The following is a 23444-nucleotide window of genomic DNA, read 5'->3' on the forward strand; positions in this document are numbered from 1 at the left end:
TTTAAAATTTATTTTATATATAAAAGTTAAGTTTATAGTAAAATGATTTATGTGTGGAATCTGTTATTAAGTAAAATTTATTAAAACTTATAAAGTTATAAAATTCATGAAATAAAGAGTGAGACTTGCACGATTGTATTAGTATTCTGATTAATAATAAAATAACTTCAAAATATATTAAAAGGGTGTAAATAACATTTTTCATTTAGTCAAATGTCACTTATCAACCTTGACAACTTTATTCACTGCATAATTCATATAATGGCATTGTTACTTATTTCTATAAAATTGGCATAGCCATTTTCAGATATTCACTTTTTGTTCTCTTACTATCTTTAATTAATAATTAGGACCTACCAAGTAGCAAATACTGTATGATAAGATAAAAATGTATAAAATAAGGGAGTAAAGTAAGAGGACGAAGGATACGAAGGGATATAATTAGAATCAAATTCTTCTTATAGTTATACCGTGTTTGATGCACCCGATTTATCAATTAATCTATTGTATTCGTCTTTCTCACCGCCCGTTGTCTCTGCCCTTCTCATATAATATATAGTATCACTCTTTAGAGCCATCTCTCCGATAACTTTCTTCTTTCCATGCAACTTGAAATTGTGAATTTCGGGTATCTCTTTCTTCCTTCTCATAAAAGTTGCATGACAATTTGATATTCCATGCTTCGGAGGAAAATTTTGATCAATCATCTCATCTATATAATTTGCTTTTAGATCATTATTATTTTTAATTTTTTATTAATAATAATCAAATATTACAGAACGTAATTGACTTAATTGCCCTTGGTCATCGTCCAGGTAGAGCTCGTGTGACACGAAATCAGGCTCTACATTCATGATTCAACAACCTTGAATTTCTTTTTTTGTCATTACATACTGGCTCTGCCACTCTAAAAAATTAAAGAAAGAAAAAAAGAATTATCCACCATGACTTGAAATGTAGAGTGTAGGTTTTGGTCCAGTCAACTATGTTGACATGTGCAAGTCTGCTCATTCTGTTACTAACTTACTAACCGTTTGGTATTTCTTAGAAATGTTCGTTAAGTTTAGTTGTCTATAAATATACTTTATTTTGTAGAGATTAAAGAAGAGTTTTGTAATGTGAATTTATATTCATCAATAAAGAAAGTGTCTTGATTAATTGTACTCTTGAAAGAATTCACAACAAATTGGTGCGGTGAGCGTGGAACGAAACATCATGGCATCTGCAGGTTGAAAAATTCACAAGCCAAAATGATTTTGGCTTATGTCGATTGAAGATGGGAGCATTGCTTGTTCATTAGGGTCTTGAAGAAGCCTTACAAGGTGAAATCGCTCTTGATGCAAAGCTGGAGGAAAGGGATAAGAAGATCTTGATGAATAAGGCTCACAATGCAATCATCTAGAGTCTTGGAGACAAGGTACTATGACATGTCTCGAAGGAGAAAGACAGCAGCTAGAATTTGGTCGAAATTGGAAGGTTTGTACATGACCAAATCTCTGGTAAATCGTCTTTATCTTAAACAAGCCTTATATTCAAGATGCAAGAAGATAGAACTCTGGAATCTCAATTAGATGTCTTCAATAAACTAATTCTTGATCTTGAAAATATAGATGTGACTATTGATGACAAAGATCAAGCCCTATTACTATTGTATGTTTTACCAAAGTCTTTCTCTCATTTTAAAGAAACTCTCTTGTATGGGAGAGAATATTTGTCCCTGGTAGAGGTTCAATCAGCCTTGAACTCAAAGGAATTGAATTAAAGAAATGAGCAAAAGGCTTCTGTGAGTGGTGAAGGTTTAATAGTCTGAGCAAAACGAACCAAGAAAGACAACCGTTTTGAGAAGAAGAAATCAAAGCCACAGTCTAAAAATAGTGGAAATGTGCCTAATATAAGATGTTACCACTGCAAAAACGAAGGTCACACTCGAAGATTCTGTCCTAGATGGTAACATCTTCTGCAGCTTCTGCAGCGATAGTCCAAGATGGTTATGAATCTGCAGAAGCTTTAATGGTAAGCTCTGGGAAATATGATAGAGAATGTATTATGGATTCTGGGTGTTCGTTCCATATGACACCAAATAAGCCCTGGTATGAGAAGTTCACTGAGCTACAGGGAGGGTCAGTGTTACTTGGAAACAATAAGCCATGTAAAACTCAAGGTATTGGATAAATTAGGTTTAAATTTCATGATGGGATTGAAAGGATTATCCAAGAGGTAAGATTTGTTCCTGATCTTAAGAGAAATTTAATTTCTCTTGGCAAACTAGACAGAAAAGGCTATCTGTTCAGAGGTGAAAATGGCACATTGGAGGTTATGAAGAACTCAAGGATTGTCATGAGGGGTGAGAGGAAGCATGGCTTGTACTCATTGGAAGGAGAGGTAGTAGTTGGGTTAGTAGCTTTAGTTTCTATAAGAAACATGTCAAGAACTAAGTTGTGGCATAAAAGGTTGGGGCAAGTGAGTGAAAGGGGTCTAGTGGAGCTCTGTAAACAAGGTTTGCTATGTGGTGACAAAGTGGAGAAACTGAATTTCCGTGAACATCGTGTTTATGGTAAGGCCTGTAGAGCAAAGTTTGGAGTTGGTCAACAAAGAACTAAAGGCACCTTGGATTTGATACATATTGATTTATGGGGACCCTCTAGAATTCTATCTCATTCTGGTACAAGATACTTCCTGACTTGTGTAGATAATTTCTCAAGGAAGTTATGGATTCACATTCTCAAAACTAAGAATGAGGTTTGTGAGACTTTCAAGAATTGGAAAACAATGATTGAGAATCAGGCTGAAAGGAAAATTAAGAGGTTTCATACAGATAATGGTCTTGAATTTTGTTCTAATTTTTTTAATGATTATTGCAAGAAGATGGGAATTGCTAGGCATAATAAATCAGTTGCTCGAACACCCCAGCAAAATGGCCTAGCAGAAAGGTTCAACAGAACCATACTTTAGAGAGTTAGATGCATGCTCTCAAGTGCAGCTGTCCCAAAGACCTTTTGGGCAGAAGTTGTGACAACAACTTGTTTCTTGATAAAAAGATGTCCATCTACGGCCTTGAACATGAAAACACCCAAAGAAGTCTGGTTTGGTCATCCTTCAACCTATGACAAACTTAGAGTGTTTGGTTGTGCTGCCTATGCGCACATAAGGCAAGACAAGTTGAAACCAAGGGCCTTGAAGCGCATATTTATATGGTATCCAAAAGGTGTCAAAGGCTATAAGTTGTGGTGTCTGGAAGATAGACATAAGAAATGCATTATAAGTAGAGATGTCGTGTTCAATGAGTCCGAAATGCCCTACAAAACAACATCAAATACTAACAAGGGACAATTGGATCCAGCTCCAGAAAAAAAATGTTTGAGGTGGAGCCTACTAATACAACTCAGAGTAAACAAAATGAAAACATACCACCTGAGGAAGAGTGTCTAGAAGGAACTCAACCTGGTGTTGAAGATAAGACAAATGATTACTTGCTAGCTTGAGATAGGACGAGGAGACAGATCAAACCACCAAAAAAAATTGGCTATGTTGATCTGATGGCTTTCTCCCTTGTAGCTGCTAGTAAAGTTTGGGATGATGAGCCAAAAAGCTACAAGGCTACAATGGCGAGTAAGAAAAAATTGAAATGGGAAAAAGCTATGGATGAGAAAATGAAATCACTCCATGACAACCACACATGGGAGTTAGTAAAGAAACCAGCTAGCGCCAAGTTAGTAAGTTGTAAATGGGTCTATAAGATGAAAGAGGGGATTCCAGGAGTTGAACATGATAGATTTAAGGCAAGACTAGTTGCTAGAGGCTTCACACAGAGAGAAGGCATTGATTACAACGATGTTTTCTCACCAGTTGTAAAGCACAAGTCTATAAGGATACTCCTAGCTATGGTTGCAAAGTTTGATTTGGAACTAGAACAAATGGATGTGAAGACAATTTTTTTTATGGAGAGCTGGAAAAGGTTATCTACATGAGACAACATGAAGGATATGAAGCAAAAGGCAAGGAAGATCATGTTTGTAAGCTGAATAAATCCTTGTATGGTCTGAAACAATCTCCCAGACAATGGACAAGAGATTTGATGATTTCATGTCAAGAATTAAGTTCAACAGAAGTAAGTATGACAGTTGTGTTTACTTCAAATTCAATACACGTAATACCTTCGTTTTCTTACTGTTTATGTTGATGATATCTTGCTAACAAGCAACGATAAGAGTGAGTTAGCAAAGGTAAAGGCTGAACTTACAAGGGAGTTTGAAATGAAAAATTTAGGTGCTACCAATAAGATTTTGGGAATTGAGATCAAAAACCAGAAGTACTTGTTCCTATCTCAAGAGTCATACTTAAAGAAAGTGTCGGACAAGTTTGGAATATCTGGAGCTAAGCCAGTAACCCTACCTATATCCCAACAGTTCAAACTGAGCAATGATCAAGCACCTAGTTCAAAAAGAGACAAGGAATTTATGGCTAAAATTCCTTATGCAAATGCAGTAGGCTCTTTGATGTATGCCATGGTGTTTACTCAACCTGATATAGCATACTCAGTGAGTTTGGTGAGTAGGTTCATGTCAAATCCAAGGAAGGTGCATTGGCAAGCCTTGAAGTGGATTCTGAGACACATCAAAGGTTCACTTAGGAAGGGTATGGTTTATGGTGGAGCTGATAAGAACAGTTATAGTTCAGCTGCAATAGAAGGGTTTGTGGGCTCTAGTTATGCTGGCTGCCTTAACACCAGGAAATCACTCACATGAGCTATCAGTTGGAAAGCAAGCCTGCAAAAGGTGGTGGCTTTATCCACTACAGAGGCAAAGTATATTGCACTGACAGAGGCCGTAAAAGAAGCTCTTTGGCCGAGAGGAATAGCTTAAGAACTCAAGCTTTAAGATCAAATCATCATAGTACACTACGATAATCAAAGTGCAATACACATCGAAAATCAAGTCTATCATGAGAGAACTAAGCATGTGGACATCAAGCTACATTTTGTTACAGAAGTCAAAGATGTAACTATTCAAAAAGTTACTACTGATGATAATCCATCTGACATGATCACTAAAATGTTACCAAGTAGCAAGTTCTATTATTGTTTGGATCTTATTCAACTCAAGTGATCCCTTGTCCATTGTTCTGTCAAAAAAAAAAATTAGCAGCCATAGTGTTGATCCTTTAGAAAAAAAAAATTATAGCTACTGTACTAAGGTGAAGATTTATAGGTTTTGATCCAATCAACTATAGGTCTAGTCAACTATATTGACCTGTGCAATTCTATTCATTCTATTCAATTATGTTACTAACTAACTTTTTGTTATTTCTTAGAAATGTTAGTTAAGTCTAGTTATCTATAAATAGACTTTATTTTGTACAAATTAAAGAAGAGTTTTGTAATGTGGATTTATATTCATCAATAAAGAAAGTGTCTTGATTAATTGTGTTATGAAAAGAATTCACAACATAGAGAGAGAGAGATTGCATAGAAAAAGACCAATGCCTTCATGCTTTATGTGATAGTGAAATCCAAATTCTCGATTCTTAAGATCACAATGGCCATTTACGAGCATGAAAGCAGTAACCCATAACCTTTCCAGACAAAGAACATTTTGACTAGATTCCAGTTTGGGTGAGAGTTCCTATTTCTTTGCATGAGGCTTTCGAAGAAGAAAGCTATTTCGCGTGTTACTGTTATCTGCTGAACATTTCTATTTGTATTATTTTTCTATAATTAAGAGTGAAAAAACAAGAATTGCAAACTAAAATACATAATGCGAGTTTATTAAATAAATAAATAATGCGATATAAAGAAGAAAAAAATAGATATAAAGAATGTTATTAGAAAGTATATGCAAGAATATTACAACTCATCCGTTCAAAGAATTCGTACAATTTTGGAATAAAATTGTCCTGGTAACATAAAGAATCTTATTAGTTTTTGGGATAGTGCCTTTATTCAGAAGGACCTTTACCTGTTGCATAGAAATTCCAAGTTTGAATGTTACTCTTACTAGTCAACAAGCTATATAATGTTTCGAAAAATCAACCCCTGCCCTTTAAAGCTTAAACCTTTTGGGTGTAACAAGAAGATATTTGGGATTTCTTATTTTTCATTCAACTAATCTTCATCTCAGCGGGTCGACCCATTCTTGATGTCTCCTTTTGTAGGCTTGAAGGAGTTTACGAGATTAAAAGTAATTATAGACACACACTTGATTATTTCACATCTATAATTGCATTTTCTTATATAATTTCCTGACAGACCTTTAGAGAACAATTATTTCCTCACCAAAGGACATTTTCATTATTCCAATTATTTGTTAATGGTCTAGACTCATTTGCAAGCCAATTACACACCAATTCTAATTATCTGGTTTGGCAACGCCACCATCAGTGCCAGAAGGGGATGGGTTTGAAAACGACCCTGCACTTTTTCTGTGAGGTGTGGCAAATTTTAGCCTTGGAAAATGGAAATGCAAGCAAAGTACTATGCACTAACTTTAAGCAAACAAAAGCTGGGGGCAAAAGAATACATAGTATGTGTAGTTACAAAAAAAATGTGCACTCACTTCATTTCAGGTGGCAGTCCCTATAAGGTTATAATCAACACATGAAATTTACAGGATGAATAATGGACCATTGGGACCACATGCACTATTAGCCCCCCCATGCTGGCACAACATATTCACCAAAAAAAATTATAATTCTGGCACAACATTTTCACTTTTTAGATTTACGGATATATCACGTGTACCTACATGATAGATATATACGATCATCATGTTGCATTCAAACAAAAGATGAAAACTAGCAGTTTTTGCGAGCTGCCTAACCTCTGAAACAAAAACATTGTTACTTGCTGTGTCTCAACATGGTTTAGATTGGATTATAACCCGAGCTCCTGAAGCAAGCCTGTAGAGTTAAAATCAAACTCGTCAATCAATGACTGAAAACTGTAAGAAGTAAGAACACACTCCTAAGTCCTAACAATTTTTAAGAACATTAGTAGAAAAAAGATAAAGTCAACACTTAACTTTCTTCAATTTTGATCACCCTCTCCTCTTCTCTAAATGAGTCTACCCTCTTAGATTGCTTTCTCCCTGATCCTGCTGAAAGTTCAGTGATTCTTTTGCTGCTACCGATAGATGGTACTGGGGATATGCCTAAACCATAAGTTTTATCCGTGGAATTTCTTGATCCATCAGAAACAGGAGATCTCATGCATTCACTTGGTTGCTGCTTGGTTGATGAAGCCTTAACTGACTGTGGAGCATATTTTGAATTTCCTAAGGATGATGACGCCTCTGTGTCTTGTGATTTCAACTCTTCAGATGTCCTGCGCATTTGTAACAGATGAAACATTGGCCAGGATGAGATGACTAATGTGTTCCTATCACATGCCAATCATAATCAATTAATCTAAAACATGAATCCACAAAGATGGCCACAATAATTTTTTATCCCAAGCCAGTTTTAGCAGCATCACATTAAAATAAAAGGCTTTAGGAAGATTGAAGAATTTTGTAAACTGCAATTTTTAGTTAGTAACAATTTATAAGAGAAATTCTACTTATTCCCAAGGGGCCTCCATCAACTCTACTGCAGAATATATTTTCAAATTATGATGTTATCCCCAACATTTATTCAAAGGGGCATACAAAACATGAAATCCTTGTTCTTCTTTATTATTCCACAAGTCCTTTTTATCGGTTTTAAGTGTTTCACATGATAGGAGTTCGAAATAAACGAATAAAAAACTCAAAAGGATCCAAATCTCCCATTTGTCCAGGCTTTTTTGTTCTTTTACTTTTATTTTGTTTTCTTTTTTCCTTTTCCCCTGTGCGCAGGAGGATGCCTGATATTGGAAGTTCTAATGATATCTATTTTTTTCTTAGAACAATAACTTAATTAAAAAGCAATAAAGCCCCCTTCTTTTGTGCCTTTGAAGCCTCCATTTCCTTCAAACATCTTTCCATACTATCTATCTGAATATAGATCTGAACAAGCATGAGAAAGCATTATATTCCATTAAATATTGTTAATCTTTTAAAAACAAGTTTCAAAAATATAAGTCGGAAAAAATTTTAGAATCTTTCACCTTGAACAAATTCAGAACTGGCAAAGTAATTAGAATAGATATATGCTCATTTTTTTAATCCAAATAAGCGATTAAAGTGATCTTGTTTATATTTTAAAAGGAGTGAAAGCATAAGCGAAATATGGAAGTAGAGAAATAGAGTGCAGTCATTTAAACTGAGTTTCGAATAGGTAATAACAATTAACAAGCAGCTTCGAGAATTGTTTGTTTCTAACAACAAAATCATTCATTTAATGAGAGAATGAGAATTTGGCTCAATCAGGACAAACTTCAAGTCTGGTAAAAACTCAAAGTAACAGGCATTTTAACACCAGAATTCAAGCATTTTCACCCTTTGTACTATAGCACAACGTATATGTTAATGTAGCCTAATCTAGCATTATTCACTTTTTAAAGAATGACTGTATATGCCAAAAATGAGTCCTACTACTTCATCAGACCTCTAGCAGTCACTTCCTCAGCTTTGAACAAGAGTTCTCCGAAGTTATGACCAAGTGCAGTCCGTGTGCAACCAACCAAACAGCAGTATATAATAAACCATCCAGCTAGCAGATAAGCCATGATTTTGGGAAAGGAAGTAGTAACTCTTCCTAGTGCAAATTTTTCATGTTGCAAGAAATGAATCGAAAGCAAAACCTACCTCTCAGCATTACAAGAAGAAGAGCGTTTCAGAACACCATGTCCGTCTCCTTCCTTCAGTACTTTAGACTCAACTACGCTCCCACTATAATATTCTTTGTCTTCCAATTTGAGGCCCATCACCTTTGCTTTCTCCGCTACGCAATCAAAGTCTCCAAACGTAACAGAAGTTGAGAACAACGGGGAGGGGAATTTCGAGTGGGAAAGCCTATCCTTATAGGAAGGAATAAGGCCAACACTATGGTTTTTCACTGATATGGACCCGCACGAGATCAATTGCATCAACAGATTTGAGGCTTTCAGCCTTGCATTGGTTTGCATTCGAATACGTTCCTCTTCCAGAATCCTAAAGCTGTTCATTTTACTCACATCAGCTCTTATCAGGGACTCCAAAGTCTCAGTTTTCCCTCCAGAAGAGGATGGAGTTGAGGGAGGAGGAGAAACAGTATCCCTACAGATTTCAGAATTATATTTCACTTGCGGCACTTGAGTTTCACCTATTTCATGGCATTCAGGTTCTAATGACCCATCATCCTCAGTCGATACACCCCTGGTACAAGTTTTCTGGGTTTCGGGTTTGTTAACATTTTCTTCTGTCTGAGTTGAAGCATCTGCCAATCCATCATTCTTGTAGATTTGGTATTCTGTCAACGGTAAGCTAAGAGAATCACTCTTTCCAGCTCTAGACTGTGGAGACACATCAGATGAACCGGTTTGTTGTCTTGGGGAAAGGTCATCATCTTCTTGGGAGTTTCTTGTCTCTTTCTCAGTCATGCTAGAAGAAGTGGAAGCCTCATCATGGCTCCTACAAGTAACCGGCTCCGGTAACTGCTTCAGGCTCTGTATTTTCCCATTGCTAATGGGGCCAAAACGTTCTGCAAGGCAAAATCCACAACCATCATAAGATTTCACCAGAATCAAAGAAAACACAACATGATGAAGACAAACAACACATAAACATAACATTCCTGACCTGAATTTGATTCGTAAAATAGCTCAGAGCCTTTGAGAACATACTCACTCCCATGAGCAGGTAGAATTAGATCATCTTCACAGAGATCATGCCACACAAATCCGTTCTTGTAGCTTCTGAATAACCAAAAAAAAAACAAACAACTACATATGAAAAATGAACACAAAGCACAAACAATCTGGCCATAGAGTCAAGCAACAAAAAGCTTAACAATCTAGATTGCTTCATCCAACTAAAACTAATAAACATTAAGCAGCGTTGACTTTTCCTAAAATGCAAAAGCGAAACAAGGGATAAGGACAGATCCTATCAAGTCTCATCATTATTCTTTCTTCATCCTCCTTTGCATTTCTCACCACATAAAGAGGAGACAGTAATTAATTAACAAAAGAACTTGCTCACCTCTTACACGACCATGAATACAAAGAAGTCATGCCTCTACCTCTCAAAGCGTTTAGTCTATCAATCACATCTGCACACAAAGAATCCCTCAAAAAACCACACCCCACAAACAAAAACAAAACAAAAATCACAAAAAACTTTGAACTTTTCTACCTCTCAAATACAACCCATCAGGGGATGAAAGTGGAACCTCCATGAAATGAGGGTGCTCTAGCTGCCTGTTCCGGCAAAGATAGTAAAGCACCGGCACCTTCCGGTTCTGATGGTACTTTGGGGACTTTTCCGTCCACACTTTTGCCCTCTCTGGACTCACTTGCCGGTACTTCCTCATCCGAGCTTCCATTCCCACATTCACTAACTTGTCAAAATGCAAACTTTCTCCACAACTTGTTACTGGGTTTAAATTGTTAATTCTCTTCCACCATCACTCACAGCACACCATGAATCTTATTGAAGCTGAAAGATCATTAACAATAACAAAGCAATAATTATTAAACAATAAATGAAAGACCTTTGTTAAAATGACCAATAAGAAATGTCATACAGGAATCTATGTAGTCTCACGTTGGCTTGTTTAGTTGCAAATTAAGAATCAAGCCTAGAAGAACGTGAAGTGTTACAAAATTCCAAATGAATTGGGGGGTTAATGAGGGAATGAGAAGAAAATGGAGAGAGAGAAACGGGTGTGAAGAATTATGGAAGAGGGAACTGAAAGTCCAGATATAAAGCGTTGGGAAAGAGATTGAAACAGAGACGAGACAAGAAGTGAAGGTTGCAACTTAGTTCCTGGTAATCTTTTTTGGCTGATTTGATGGACAGATGCGAGTTATGTTCACTCACTTTTCCTTTTGCCTTTTTCACCACTTTTGAAATGTTCTCTAATTAGCATGTAATTACAATTGAAGCTCTAGTTTCAAGATTAATTAATGTTAGTTATAAATGGCAATTTTGTTTATGCACGTTAGTACTATATCTTAGCGGTGCCATTCAAGCGCGGTAAAATTCAAACGATAATGAATGGTCTAGCATTCACAATCAACTTAATGCTACAAATTTGGCTACAATTCAATGAAAATTCAACTCATCCATAAGATATCAAATTGTGTAATTTGGACATGCACGGGTCAATATGAATTTATTATGTGTTTTTGGTTTGTTATAAAGTCTCACATGCTGATTATTTCTCCATTTTATGCATTGGAACGTGCAAATAGGTGTTTGCTGAAACAACAATCAAAACACACACTTCAACCCCTATATTTTTTTTCTTGCTAAAAGAGAAAGGAAAGGAGAGGAGAGGAATGGAAGTTTTTAAAACATATCCTCTTTCTTTATTTACTTCTTGAAAAGCAGAGAGAAAAGATAAAAATAAAAGATAGACTCAGATATGAAATCTTATACCCAAAACAGAGAGAAATGGGAAGAAAGCTGATTTTTATGCACAAATGATTAAAATATTCTTGTTTTTCGTACTTCTATTTTTTAATATAGGATATTTATGTCATATTATATATATATATATATATATATATATATATATATATATATATATATATATATATATATAACTTTATTTTCTCCCACTTTTTTTTATTAAACAACTTAAAAATCATCTCACCTTCTACATTTTTTCTTCCTGTCTTTTTCTTTATTAAATCAAACAAAGCATTAGGATGTAATTTATACAAGTTAGACAACTTTATTTATTATCAATTAGTTTTAAGATAAAATTTAACATAACATCAAAGCTTATAGATGGTTTGTGTGTGTTCACCTTTTTAGCATGGTTAATTTTAATAAATATATAAGTAAGATTTAAAAAAAAAATATTTTTCTCAAAATTCATAGGTAGAGGAGTTTTCTTGATTATTTTTTTTGTCTATAAAAAATGTAGGTGCTAATGAATGTTTAAAAGTCTTGGTTAAGTTATTTATTAAGTAAGAAAGACATCTTTTGAGGAAAAAAAATTATACACTAAAAGTGTAAAATAATTTAAAATTGAAAATTATTTTACAGTCAACGTATCATTATCATTTTTTTTACTGGTAAACTTGGTTTTCATGGTAATTTGTCTTATGATAATAATCATAAACGAAAGACATAATCTTTAACATTGCTTTTACGCATCAAAGCAAAATTCCAATAGGTGTTACAATGTTATTGAAAAAATTCACTGTTCGGGTGTTGGCATCGATGTCGTTGAATGGATGATTTTTCTTGTAAAACCCTTCTAAAATTCTTATAGTCGATGACTGGTATTGAATATTGATGTTGTGCTAGTGTTTGCTAAATGCTAAGCATGTGGTTGTGATGGCGGAATATTTTGTGTCACCAAAACAATTGCCACATATGGAGGTAAAGGAGGCGCTCGGAAGTGGTAGGGCTGTTTGATCTATATTTATTATCAAATAAAAAAATCCCAATCATCAATTCAATACACTGAAAATACTAATTTTCTGGTACGAATGAGGTAGAAGTGGAGGCACTGAAGCAAATGGGTGTCACTTGAAATTGATTGGAAGTTAACAGATGTTTAAAGGTATTACTTTAGTTATAAAAAATAAGTGATATGAATTATATGAATTTTGAAAATAATTTAACCTAAGTTTTTTTATTAGCTATTTGTGAGGTTAAATATTACTACATACAAGTATTACTTGTGTGAGTTCACTTATGCCAATCAGGTTATTAGATTTTGGCTGTATCATCAATTCTTCGGGGTATGGGATTACCACTTGAACCGCTTGCTCCTGTGTATATATAAAAATAAAACATTATTCTTGCATACAGTTGTAGTGTAGTGGCCAAGGTCACCAGAGTTAATTATCAGGTCATAGACCAACTCCAATTCAATGAATCGTCGCTCAAATCAATCAATTTAAATTAGGTTTATAACATTAACTAATACCAACTTCTGTGGAAGTTTTACAAATTGCATTACCTTATTTTTGCATAAAAAAATGAAATGTATGTGAATTAGACATGAAAAAAAAGAGTAAAATATTTGTAAAATATAAATCTAAAATAATACTTGCATACTACTAGTCTTCTAAATATTGGGCCTCATAAACTCAAAAATTACAACAGTAACTATCCAAAATGATATCAACAACAACAGCTTATATTTTTTAATTAAGTGATTTGTGATTTAAATTTCACTTATTTTTTAATATAAAATAAATCGATCGGGTAGGAGAGAAATAAACTTTAACAAAGGCCCACGTGATAGAGATCTGATATAACGAATTCCTTTCATTTCTTTCAGGATAAGCAATCCACATTAATTGTTTAGTTAGCTAAAAAGATGAATCTGCAACTGTGGAAGTTCGCGCTCCCTTTGACGGTGAAGGGTCGCAAGATGAAAAATTTGAGAATATTGTACAACAAAAAGTGCAAAATGGCAATTATGGGGAAAAAGAGAAAGTGTAAAGAAAAGTAACACTTGTCATGACAAGGTAATGACACTTGTTAATGACTTAAACATGTTCGGTTCCGTTTTTTGACTTAAGGAATATAGTTGGAATATTTTTCTTTCATCTTCTCTCTATGATTTATTGTTCTTTAATTTATGAGGCTACGCTGCTATGGAAAGCTGGAAACGAAACTTAGGCTAACGAATTTTTATGCATATAATGTGTGCCATTGTTATTTGTATTGCAAGCTTTCACTTTATAGTTTCTCGTTGTGGCAATTGGTTTCACTTCACTCAACAACTACCCTGTTCCCCTGCATAGCTGCACAGGTACTTGTTAGTTATTACCATTAAACACCGGCAAATTAATTAAACTGCATGGTTTCACTTGATCATCATAATTCATAACGGTTTGAACATCACTTTCCAATGAACGTTAGCCATGAAGCAACCTTAAAAGGTGAAGACTCTCAAATTGAATCTTAATTAAATAACTTGTTGAATGACCCTAAGTTAACTCAAAATTAAAATATATATACATGTACCTGATTTTCACACCAATTATTTGTTTAGCTGCATCCCCTAATTTTCATCTTCCATATACTGTAATTAGAGTTGGGAAGGAGTAAACAACAAACATGTAATCATATATTACAGGTTGTTGGATAAGACAATGTTTGTCAGTACAACCAGTTTACAAGGGCATGTGCAAAATGTGAGAGAGATTGCACCAATTGTGCGAAATATGTAAATTATGTATGTGCATGAAACAAATTCGTTAATGTACTTGATTTAAAAATGGCTAATTAGACATCATAAGATTAGGGACAGTGTCGTGGCGTCATGAAGGTTCCTTTTTGTTTAACAACTCTGAATCACCCGTTACAAAGAAGCGAGGTGCAAAAGTAAAATTTGTTATGCTTTATCAGCCAATTAATTAATCAGATATTCAAAGTGGTGCAGATCTGAAGTTATAATTACATTACTTTTCGGGGTCTTCAAGAATTTTACAGTAAAAGAGAAGTATATTAAAGCACTATGAAGTATGAAGAGAATGACGCTGAGCCAGTGTAGTTATATGTAAACCTAGTGAATTTTCGGAGTTCTATTACAAAATTTATTTTACTTATTAAGTTTGGATTATCTTAACCCAACAAAAATTTTAACAAATGGTTTTAGACATGTAAAAGGAATAAAGGATACTGAGAGATCTCATGGCTTTATTATATTTCAATAGTTAAAATCATTAAAAAGCCAGGTACAATTGTTGTCTCCTAGTCCCTGCAGAAGATACCTCAAATCGTAGGATGGAATATTTATTGTGACAACGAAAAGCATTAGTAACTCATTCTTCATCAAGAAATGGAAATTTATCACAAGGTTCTGATTGTAGGTTGTAGCATTGATGGTGATCAAATACAGCATATACTCTCCCATCAATGGTAACTCTTATATTGTAAGGATGAATGAAGGTGTTAATGTTTTGTCTCTATGCCACAACAAGGGCAAAGTAGGACTATAAAACAGGATTAGAGGTTGTGCATTCTCTTCGTTCTTTACTCAATTTTCACTTTTTAAGTGATAATAGTATATTACTAACCACCAACGAACAGATAACTGCCACAGCTGGTCCCTTAAAGGTCTGGCATTATTCAATTCCACTGAGCCAAACTCTGCTTCACATTTCCCTGCTTGCATCGCATAGCATTAATTAAATTTGATGCGTCTCTATGCCCAACTCATGAAGGCAGCAGTCTTGAAATGAAGTAAAGTTATAACAAAACTCTCTGCTTAACTGAGGACCACAAATCAAATTAGGAAATTATTCCTTTTCAGTAGCCAGCTTTTAAGGAGTCTTGAAATTATTCCTTTTCAGATAGGCTATAGACAAGTCCATCATTTATATTTTCTATTTATGTTAGAGATGTCATATTAACTAGTGATAAGGTTAAAATCCTACAAACTTTGCGTTCAACATGTTCAGATCTTAACGCAATGTTAAAGATTCCACATTAACCAATGATGAAACCAAAATAAGATATATAAGAGAAAGATAATCTTTATCTTACAAATCAATTATGTAAAATTGAGTTAATCTCAAATTCACATTCTAAGAATTTATATTTATATATTATAGAGTTAGAAAACGTGAACTCTTGATGCATTGAGGTGGCTACTTTTGCTTAGGTGTGAGACATTAAATCCTGGGGTATGTTTCTCCTAAATTTACATATACACTCGCAACTTGAAAATCATGTAGCCATCATACCAGTTGCCCACGTCGAGGGTAACTAAACCTAACAAGGAACAGTGTGTAAGAGACAAAGATAGGACCTGATGTCTCGTGACAACAAAAGGGAGGGCTCTTCCCTTCTACAAGGGTAAACCGATTTATTGCAATACAAGTTTGACTGCATCTCAACAAACACCAACCTTTTGGCCATCAAAGAAAATTCTATTTGTTCATTATTTATATACAACTTTTTTTTTGCAACTGTTCTAGACCCATCTTTAGAGGATTTAGGCCTAGGATAATGAATCAAGCTAATGCCCTAGTTCAGTACCCTCAAACTCAATACCTTATCCACAAGCACCAAATTTAATACAACCGCAAAGAATCGAATCAAATCTCATACGTTGTTAGCAGACACCATGAATTTCCTGCGATTCACCTTTGGAAGTATTTTTCACCTATCATCACATAAGAAATATTACCTCCGGGTCTTATAAGCAACAAATTAACTTTTTCTTTGGTCCTAATAATAAGAAACAATGACTCATTTTCAAACTTTTTATCATGGTTAAATTTCTTTTATACCCTTAATTCATTGTTAACTCTAAACATTTACTCATTAGACTATAAATATTAATACTAGATGAGATCATCACTTATAACATTTAAACTTTAGAATACTTTTAAAATAAAATTTAAAATTATAATAATTAAATGTAACCATCATTTTCTTTGGTGTTAATGATTTGTCTTGTATTTCTTATATATAAGACAGAGGTAGTATATCAAAGAGTATATGCTCCTCCTATTGCTCGTTAATTTTTCTTGTTAGCTTTAGATTCTGTCGACCGGTTATCCATTTACAAGTGTTGCATATTTCTTTTTTCTAATTTTTAATACCTAATTGCATCATGTAAATTTTCCTCTTTAATTTTTTATTTTATATAATTAGATTTTTAAAATTTATTTAAAATATTCTATCATTTAAATAATAACAATAAATATGTAAATGGGAGTGGCAATGATAGACACTATTGTCGTTTAAAAGACTAAGTGTCAATATATCTATTACTACTCTTATTGAATTAGATTTTATAAAATTTCTCATTTAAAAGACTAATGTCTGTCCTTTTCCAGCTGTTACATATTTTTTTTCTTTGTTATTCATGATATTGATGTCTACAACTCAATATAACATGTGTGAATGTGATGTCCCCATAGACTTGAGTAAGAAGAGAAATTGAATATTATGTACTCCATGGGTCTTTTGGAAGCCAGAGAAAGGGACTAGATTTAAAGGTAGAACTCTGCCTAATGTTTTGGACAATTTGGTATATATGATGGTGCAATTCTTCAAGCGTCCGCGTTCCGTGGAATAATCCAACCTAGACTTCACCCATTTCTATTACTCTACTTTCTTTTTTATAAACTAATTACAATAATTTCGTTTTAAGATGGATCAATTTACTTCAAGAGTAATAAATGATTTGGATGAAAAGTAATATTTTACTCTTAGAATAAGAAATAAGTTGATCCCTTATCTTTTATTTTTCCAATACTTTTTTATTTATAATCTTTTATTCTTCAAATGATCGTTAATTAAAAAATCTAATGATACTTAAAAAAACACATGATGGTGAAGAAAGAGTATTATAATAATACTAATAATGAACTTGATGTGAGATAGTTAACAAATAGTTTTATCTTTTAAAGATATAATAAAAAGTTCAATTGCACATCCAACCATATAGAAAAATATCAATTAATAGAGATCAATTCTTTAAATAGATTTCAATATCTTGAGAAGTTAGGTAAAATTATAAATTTGGTCCCCCTATTTGTTTCAGAATTGCAAATTTGATCCTCCTATAATTTAATTCATGAATTTAGTCTCCTAATTTCTTGTAATTTCGCTATTTCAATCTCTAACCCCAAAATTGAATGCTAACTATCACGTGTTACGCTTTTATTGGACGTTGACAGTCACGTGTCGTGCTTTAATTGAATGTTATGTGTCATACTTTTATTAGACGTTGAGGTTGACATCAAATTTTGGAGTTGATAACTCAAATAACGGGATTATAAAAAACTAAAGGACTAAATTAGTGAATTAAATGATAGGAAGACCAAAATTAAATTATGAGACAAATAAGGAGATCCAATTTGCAATTTTGGCTATAAGTTAAAGCATGCTTAAAGCCTTTATTTGGATATAGTTGCAACGAATTACTCTCACAAGTTAAAACACACTGAATTTATGTTTCTCCTCGAGGGTAAACTGTTAACCTGGGTCTGCACCGGAAAGAAACCATGAAATTGGGCCTCTGTATGGACCTGGACTTTGTGAACTCAGAACTTTTCTTTGTAATGTCAAATTTAGGTCCAAGTTAGTTGGATATGTCTGGCAGCTTAGCCCTGTTGATTGACCAAAGTTGGAATGCTTGTGTTGTTTTGTGATGCATGAGTGGCGCCATTTGCGGCCTATTTCACAACTGTCCAGAATGTGGCTTAAGCGCGTTTTTCAGGACTTCTTGCATCCATCACTGGAAATGATGTATCGATGTAATGTTTCAAAGCAGTGCTAGCTAGCTATATGAAACTATGAAAGTAACACATTTTTAGTTTCTTTCTTTCCACTGGGAAAAGAAAGACAAAAAAAAAAACCCGAGGTCAAAATGTCATATGATATGAACTTTTAGGCTCTTGAATATGAACAAAAAATCATTATAATAATAAAGCTAATATGGTGTAACGTTTAGAACAAACCACTATTCATGAGCATAGCCTTACATTCGTTACATCTATCTGTTTCCTCTGTTGAAGACTATCCATGTGACTTTTTCTTCCCTTGCCTTGACCATATATCACCATTGCACATTTTGCACTGCACAGTAAGACATTCCACATTTGTATAAGGTGGCTACTGGCTAGTTTAGATGCACAGATAGTTTCACACTGACACGGGAAAAACAATTATGAGCCGTTGAATAAAGGATAAAATATAAAGAAAGAAAAATAGATAAAAGTAATCACAACCATTTATTATTAAAAAAAAAACTGTAGAAATACTTATTTGTTCTATTTTTGCAAGCTTTTGTGTGCCAACTGATACGTTTTCATTCTTGTATTGTACAATCAAAACAACCAAGTTGGGACAAAAAATTTATAGTTGCCTTCCTTTTTTATCCTACATCCACCAATATTTAATTACTATATCAGGCACCAGACAGATTCAAGTCCAACACGGTAGTAAAGTTTTTCCTTCAAATTTACAAGGGAGCTGCATTTTTTGAAGACTCAAACCAGAGACTCCTAGTTAATTTATAATAGTTTCTGCCTACTAATCTACGTGCTTAATAGTAATTTATGTTTTGATAATTTAATTTTGAAATAATTATCAATTTTAAAAGTTATATTTCAAGTGAATCAAATATAATTAATTTTATTTAAATTATAAAATAAAATCATTTTGTATTTTAGTCCTTTCGAAATTGTTATTAAACAAACAAAAGCTACTGTGAGGATCCATTTCATAGGCCGCCACAGTGATTAAGACAAACAGCCAACGCACAGTTCGGTAACGAGGTTTTTCCAATAATGTGGCCAAGACAGTTCATTAACAATAAGAGTCTTCTAGAAAGAGCATAGAGACTATTCTTGTAAAAATTTCTGCAATATTATTTTTCTTCATTTTTTTTATCATATATTTTTCTCTCTTTTCCTCAAATTCTTTCTTTTTCATATATAAATTGTTGTACAAAATTAAAATATACTATGATTTCTCTTTTAGTAAAGCGATGTACTAGGAGAGGATGTGGCATAGGAAGAAAGTGAGGGGGAACCTGCTGCTTCATAAAATAAGAAACGTTTTGAGAGATTAGTACATAATTTAACCTTTTCTTTTTCGCAAAATATAATTCAACCCCTTTTTTATACCATAATAATGCAGCATGTTACGTTTGTCTGCAGAATCTCTCTTTTTTCGCCCCCAATTGCCATGCTTTCATTGAACATGATACTAGTCAACATTTTCTGCTCTTCTAAGTTCTAAGGATGAAATATATTTGTGAGCTCACATTGAGGTTACAGAATCATGTAAGTTAAAAAACTTTTAGTGGGAGCAGTTGCCAAACACGGACTTAATTAAAACAAAAGGAAATAGAAATAATTTATGGAAAAGCACAAGATTAGACCTGCATAATGATAACATTTCTAACAAAGGCTTTAACATAATGATACACCACACCAGTAACAGATCTTGTGTTCCTAATATTTGGGTCCACCAAACCAGACAAGCAGAACTCAAAGACCTTCCCTTTGGTCGTTGGTCACACTCATCATCTCCCAATCCACCCACTCCACACCCATTCTCTTAATTGTTGATGCGATCTTTATAGAGATCAATCAAACTCACTTCACAACCACAACCACACCTACACACTAAAACTACATGCTTAACTGTTGGACTACAGTAATCTTTAATTGTTACACTTAACACAATAACAATTTAAGAGAAATCAAGGCCCCTAGGAAGCAAAATGTGAAGAGTTGACAAATTCTTCACCAAAATAAAGCCAGAAAGCCTAAAATCAAGCACTTCTTCTTCTTCATCCTCTCATCTTCTCTCTGAATGAGTTAAATCCGGATAACTTGTGTTCTGGTATCCTAGAACAAGTGAACAACCACTGTACAGAAGCTAGATCAGTTGCATACTAGCTTGTTACTCTTACTTACTTACCCTCTAATCCTAAGAACTTTGAAGATATATATATATATATATATATATATATATATATATATATAAATTAGAAATTACTAAGTGTGTGGATCCTGACTTTTGGTAATAAGTCAGTGAAGTACAAGCCTTTGGTACTTGGTCTCGGTAGGAGAATCAGAGCCATCACAGAAGACCCTTTTTCTACTGAGTCTTCCACAGTTGGTTGTGGTACTGCTGCTACCGTTGGTTTTGTTAAAAAAAGTGTCTTGGTGGAGTAGTTGTAGTGGTGGTGGTGGTGGTGAGGGAATGGTGACAGGTGGAATCTCAAAGGACTCAAGTGGTGGAGGAGGGTGTCTCCATTGAGGAAGAGGTCCTGCAAGGAGAAGGGTCTGAAGGAGAGGACCAGCTTTCATCACTGCTTGCAAAAGCTTACCCTTTTCTGGTAATGGTTTGTCTGGTGTTAGTTCAATCATTGATTGTGGTTGAGGTTGAGGTAAATGGTCAATGACTGGAGAGGAAACGATGCTTTCTTCACAATCTGATGATGAATGACCATTGTTGGAGTCAATTCCTCTTCTCGGCTCATCCTCAATGCTTGAAATTCCAGACACAGGAGCTGCATGTTGTAGCTGCTGTTGGAAAACTAGCTTCTCCAAGAGAAGTCTCTGGCATTTCTCTTGTGCCTCATCTCTCTCTCTTATGGTTTTGCTCAGGAGGTCCTTTAGGTTGAGTAGTTGTTCATCCCTCTTTTTAAGCTCTTCTTGCACTGCAACCCTTGTTTGTTCTAGCTCCAGAGTTGTGTATATCAGGGACTGCCTCAGCTCCTCCATTGACTGCATGTACCAATTCAATTAAACAACAAACAACAATGAAAAATTAGTGCTCAGATTCCAACCATTATAAGCTCCATTACACTTTTTTTAAGGCTAATTAAAACATATTGCAACAACTAAGGACTATGAAATTATCAATGTGTGTGTTCAATGGAAATGGTTGAAGGGTAAGCAAAGTACCAACCTTTCCCTGGAAGTAGTAAGCCCAACTTAGAAGAGGGCTACGTTGGTTGTCCATTTTCTCAAGTTTAGTTTCAACTATCCCAAGATCACAGTTTTATATAAATATATGCTTTTTCGAAAGAGGAAAGGGAAATGGAGGGAAGAAAAGGGTGGGCAGCAATAGAGAGAGAGAGAGAGAAAGAAAAAGAGAGATTGTGTTAGGAGTGTTTTGGTGGAGGTGGAAGGTCTTTTTATAAGAACTAGTCCAAGTCACTGTTGGCTATTGAGGGAAGAAATGCACATAAAAGAGGCAAAATCCTAGTAGACCAACTGCATGTTTGGAAATTGAACGTAAAATGATTTTTGAAGTAAAAGTTATTCTGTCGAAAGATTAAGACTCATATTTTTATTTTTATGTTATCATTATTGGTTAGATATGTATTAAAATACATGTAATTTTAACTGTAAATAAAACATGTATTAAACAGAAATGTTTTGATTTTAATTTTGGTGGCACAAAGGGAAAGGAATATCGGTAGTATTGTAGTGATGCCGGGAAGAAAAAAAATCAGCAATAAAAGCGGGAACAAGAAGTCTGTATCTGAGGCACGTCCTCTTCACGTCTATTACTTTGCTTTTCTAGCCACTTTTGCATTTCATACTATTGATTATTGAATGAGACGAGTGATCAATAAAAATATATGAAGAAATTCATGAAAGTGACCGTAGTGACCGTGGAAAACAGTTATCCCCTCTTCCAACCATAGAGAATTTACAATAATAATAACAAGAATGAAGAGCTGGAGTGGACATGACATTTAATTTAACATAAGAAGACTAATGATGGAATACTCAAATCCTTTTTATTTTTTTCTTCCCTTTTAAAAATTGAAAGGGTAGAAGTCTCCCGAATTATTGTAGAGTTGTAATCAATTCAGGCGGAGTTTATTGGTAGGATTTATTCATATCTTCATGAAAACTACATTTATTATATCGTATCTGAAATTTATTACTCAACACCAGTTTGGAGTGAAGCCACGCTAGCCAAACATTAAATGTTTGAACGTGTTCATATCTATGTTAAGTCATATTTAGAAAGGAAAAAAAAAACTTCCGGTTATGTATTTAATTCTCTCAACACTTTTAAATATGTACCACTCATTAAATAGGGGTAAGTTAATTAAAATTTGTTGGTAATTTAGTTTATCTCACATAATTTTTTTTGTTTATATTTCAGTTCACAGGAATAACAAATAAACATTTAGGTGTGGTTTTTCTTCTAATAGGAGGTTGGCAAATTTAGACCTACGAAACCAACAAATAAAAACCTAAACTTGGTACTCACTCCAAAAGAGAGTAAAAACTATAACCTAAACAACAAATTGAGCAAAAATTTAGACACAGATCCTCACTCCAACACAAAGTTAACTAAAACTTGATTAACAAAAAAAATATATACTTACAATTTTCTTATTATATACTCCATCCGGTTCTATATATTGATCACATTCTAAGAGGAATACTTGATATTATTTATAAGTCACCAACTAACTTATTAATAATGATTTTTCAATTCTATCATTTATATTATTCTCAACACTTCATTATTAGGGAAGCGAAATATTGAGATTAAAGGTTGTTATTGGTCCATATTTATTGATGAGAATAGTAAAATAATGGATAAATATTAATAATGACATGGAAGAGAGAGAATGTGAGATGATAATTTAAGCTAAAGATTTAATTAGTTATTAGTGAAATTAGTTGAATGTGTAATTATGTTAGGGTATAATTGAAAACTTGTTTTATTGTTAGACATATTTAATGACTTAATTTATCTTCCTTAATATTAATGATTCGGTTAAAAGTGACCAATACATAACACATAAGACAGAGAAAATATGTATGTAACTAAATTTAACATAGTAATTATTTAAATTTGAACCCTTTGTACGTATGTTACTCTAGTACTTTCTTCATTATTATTTATTTT

The 23444-nt window shown here is 33.8% G+C and overlaps 2 protein-coding genes across 7 annotated transcripts; both read right to left on the reverse strand.

Annotated features, from left to right (window-relative positions):
- Positions 1-4872: 4872 nt before the first annotated feature.
- On the reverse strand, positions 4873-10984 carry LOC100795715 (protein SOSEKI 2). Of its 6 annotated transcripts, none has more exons than XM_006594902.4 (8): positions 10639-10983; positions 10248-10550; positions 10095-10164; positions 9693-9808; positions 8721-9594; positions 7016-7318; positions 6816-6894; positions 4873-5954 (listed from the first exon to the last, which is right to left on the reverse strand). In XM_006594902.4, the coding sequence occupies exons 2-7, from the start codon at positions 10435-10437 to the stop codon at positions 6849-6851; spliced, it is 1599 nt and encodes a 532-aa protein (XP_006594965.1). In that variant the 5' UTR covers positions 10438-10550; positions 10639-10983; the 3' UTR covers positions 4873-5954; positions 6816-6848. The 6 variants fall into 6 exon arrangements, with proteins under 6 accessions (XP_006594965.1, XP_006594964.1, XP_040864427.1 ...); XM_006594901.4 differs by lacking the exon at positions 4873-5954 and adding an exon at positions 5970-6736; XM_041008493.1 differs by lacking the exon at positions 4873-5954 and having other exon boundaries at positions 5970-6894; positions 7017-7318; positions 10639-10984.
- Positions 10985-19926: 8942 nt separating this feature from the next.
- Positions 19927-21690, reverse strand: LOC100806513 (arp2/3 complex-activating protein rickA). The gene is made up of 3 exons (XM_041008494.1): positions 21474-21690; positions 20542-21289; positions 19927-20513 (listed from the first exon to the last, which is right to left on the reverse strand). Exons 1-2 carry the CDS (start codon positions 21525-21527, stop codon positions 20588-20590), a joined length of 756 nt encoding a protein of 251 aa, XP_040864428.1. The 5' UTR covers positions 21528-21690; the 3' UTR covers positions 19927-20513; positions 20542-20587.
- Positions 21691-23444: the final 1754 nt, after the last annotated feature.

This window comes from Glycine max, chromosome 13 (assembly GCF_000004515.6).
Source record: "Glycine max cultivar Williams 82 chromosome 13, Glycine_max_v4.0, whole genome shotgun sequence".
NCBI classification, from domain to species: domain Eukaryota; kingdom Viridiplantae; phylum Streptophyta; class Magnoliopsida; order Fabales; family Fabaceae; genus Glycine; species Glycine max.

Excerpts from the sequence above, each read along its gene's own strand:
- LOC100806513 (XM_041008494.1), bottom strand. The coding sequence starts at position 21,527 with ATGGACAACCAACGTAGCCCTCTTCTAAGTTGGGCTTACTACTTCCAG. Across the intron at positions 21,290-21,473 it reads CTTACTACTTCCAGGGAAAG|TCAATGGAGGAGCTGAGGCA; the intron begins GTTGGTACTTTG and ends TGGTACATGCAG.
- LOC100795715 (XM_006594902.4), bottom strand. The coding sequence starts at position 10,437 with ATGGAAGCTCGGATGAGGAAGTACCGGCAAGTGAGTCCAGAGAGGGCA. Across the intron at positions 9,809-10,094 it reads TATTCATGGTCGTGTAAGAG|AAGCTACAAGAACGGATTTG; the intron begins GTGAGCAAGTTC and ends TTGGTTATTCAG. Across the intron at positions 7,319-8,720 it reads TCTTCTTGTAATGCTGAGAG|GACATCTGAAGAGTTGAAAT; the intron begins GTAGGTTTTGCT and ends ACAAATGCGCAG.